This window comes from Amborella trichopoda, chromosome 10 (genome assembly GCF_054954075.1).
Source record: "Amborella trichopoda isolate Santa Cruz 75 chromosome 10, AtrichopodaSantaCruz75HAP2 v2.0, whole genome shotgun sequence".
Taxonomy (NCBI): Eukaryota; Viridiplantae; Streptophyta; class Magnoliopsida; order Amborellales; family Amborellaceae; genus Amborella; species Amborella trichopoda.
This window is the reverse complement of record NC_142345.1, coordinates 11,261,571-11,263,097: the sequence shown is the minus strand read 5'-3', so window position 1 is coordinate 11,263,097 and position 1,527 is coordinate 11,261,571. Positions and strand designations below refer to the sequence as shown.

The window sequence follows — 1,527 nt, the reverse complement described above, 5'->3', positions numbered from 1 at the left end:
CTTCAAAATTTATAGTCGGCGTTGAAAATTGAGTTTAGATCTATGATGGAGATTCCAATACCCAAAGTGCCTTGTAAGGAGGATTTACTTTGTTTTTCTAAAACTAAGGTCATATAGAAACTGCATAAAAATAAAAAATAAAGATTGAAAATCATCTTTTTACCGAGGGAGTAAAAGTACAATAGGGTCCAAAGGGGGGGAGCATAACATAGATGGAGGGCAAGGAACATAAAAAGGACAGTGTCAGCTAGCAGGCAGGGTACCTTAGGAGAAATGCAATGAAATGCAAAGCACTTTCCTTTGTGGAATCTTTTCAACCCTTCAATAATCAATCCATCACCTCCATTCCCTGTAATCTCTCTCTCCATATATTGGCCCTTATTCAGTGATCCTTCCCCAATCCCTCCAACTCCTATCACCATTTTCTCAAACCCCATTATTCCATCTCTCTAAGAAGGAACTGTAATTTCTCTCTCTAAAAGCAAGAGAGGTACTCACTTTCTTTCTCTCTCTACGCAAAAAGTCAAGGGTGGCCTATTGTCTTGCTGAAAAAGCCACAGGATTAAAAGCTTTTTATCCCCCCAATCCCAAAGGAAAGAAGGTAATCCCTCTCTCTCTCTCTCGACTGAGATCCAGAACTTTTCTTGCCCCCTTTCTATTTGTGGGTCATTTGGAGCTGACAGTGAAGGCCATGGAAATATCAGAGATGCTCCTCAAGTACAAATACCATGCCATCTATGCATCTCTGGTCTTTCTCTCTCTATTGTCTCTGGTTCTTGTAGCACCCAAATTCCTCACCATTTTGAAGTTTTTCTGGCCTCTATTGGTTTCCACTGGTCTTTTCCTTGTGGCCATCATCTTCTTTGGTAAAACTGCTTCATGGGAAATGGGGTCTTCGGAGAGAGGAGGGGAATTTTCAGATGGGTTAGAGAGTGAGAGCAGAGAGGGATTTGTGGGTACCTCTGAAGGTTCAGTTAACTCCTCTAATGGCGTCCTTGAATCAGCTGCAGAGCAACATGAAGGTGGGGTTTCGGTGTTTAATAGCATCATGGGTTTTATGGGTCACAAGGAGGAAGATGCAGGTTCTCGTAGAGAGAGAAAACAGAAGAAATCTCTTTGAAATTGTGTTTTTCTCTCTTCATTTTCTCTTATTGTAACTATGTAAAAATTGTGTGTCTCTGGTTACTGGTATTTTTATGATACATGTAATGAAGTACCAAGAAACCCTTCTGGTTTCATTAATTGTAAATCTGAATAAGTATCTCTCTCTGTAAATTTCTCCCTCTCTCTAAAAGCATTTGGTTTTGCCCTTTTTCTGGATGTGGATTTTTGGGGACATTTGATTTTAGTGCGGCTCCCTCTGGTCTTTGGAATATAGATGGTAAAGTAATGGACAGCCGTCAACCATGAAATGGACGGCTGTAATTGAAAAGCCTGCACGCTTTATTCTTAATTACTATATAATAGAATTTATCTTTAGGCTTCTCTTTGGTATACGGGTTATGAAAAAAGAGAGAGAATATCGAC

The 1,527-nt window shown here is 39.9% G+C and overlaps 1 protein-coding gene across 1 annotated transcript; it reads left to right on the top strand.

Annotated features, from left to right (window-relative positions):
• Positions 1-672: 672 nt before the first annotated feature.
• LOC18446078 (uncharacterized) lies at positions 673-1,275 on the top strand. Its single transcript, XM_011629487.3, has one exon. The coding sequence runs from the start codon at positions 692-694 to the stop codon at positions 1,118-1,120; it is 429 nt and encodes a 142-aa protein (XP_011627789.1). The 5' UTR covers positions 673-691; the 3' UTR covers positions 1,121-1,275.
• The last annotated feature ends 252 nt before the right edge of the window (positions 1,276-1,527 follow it).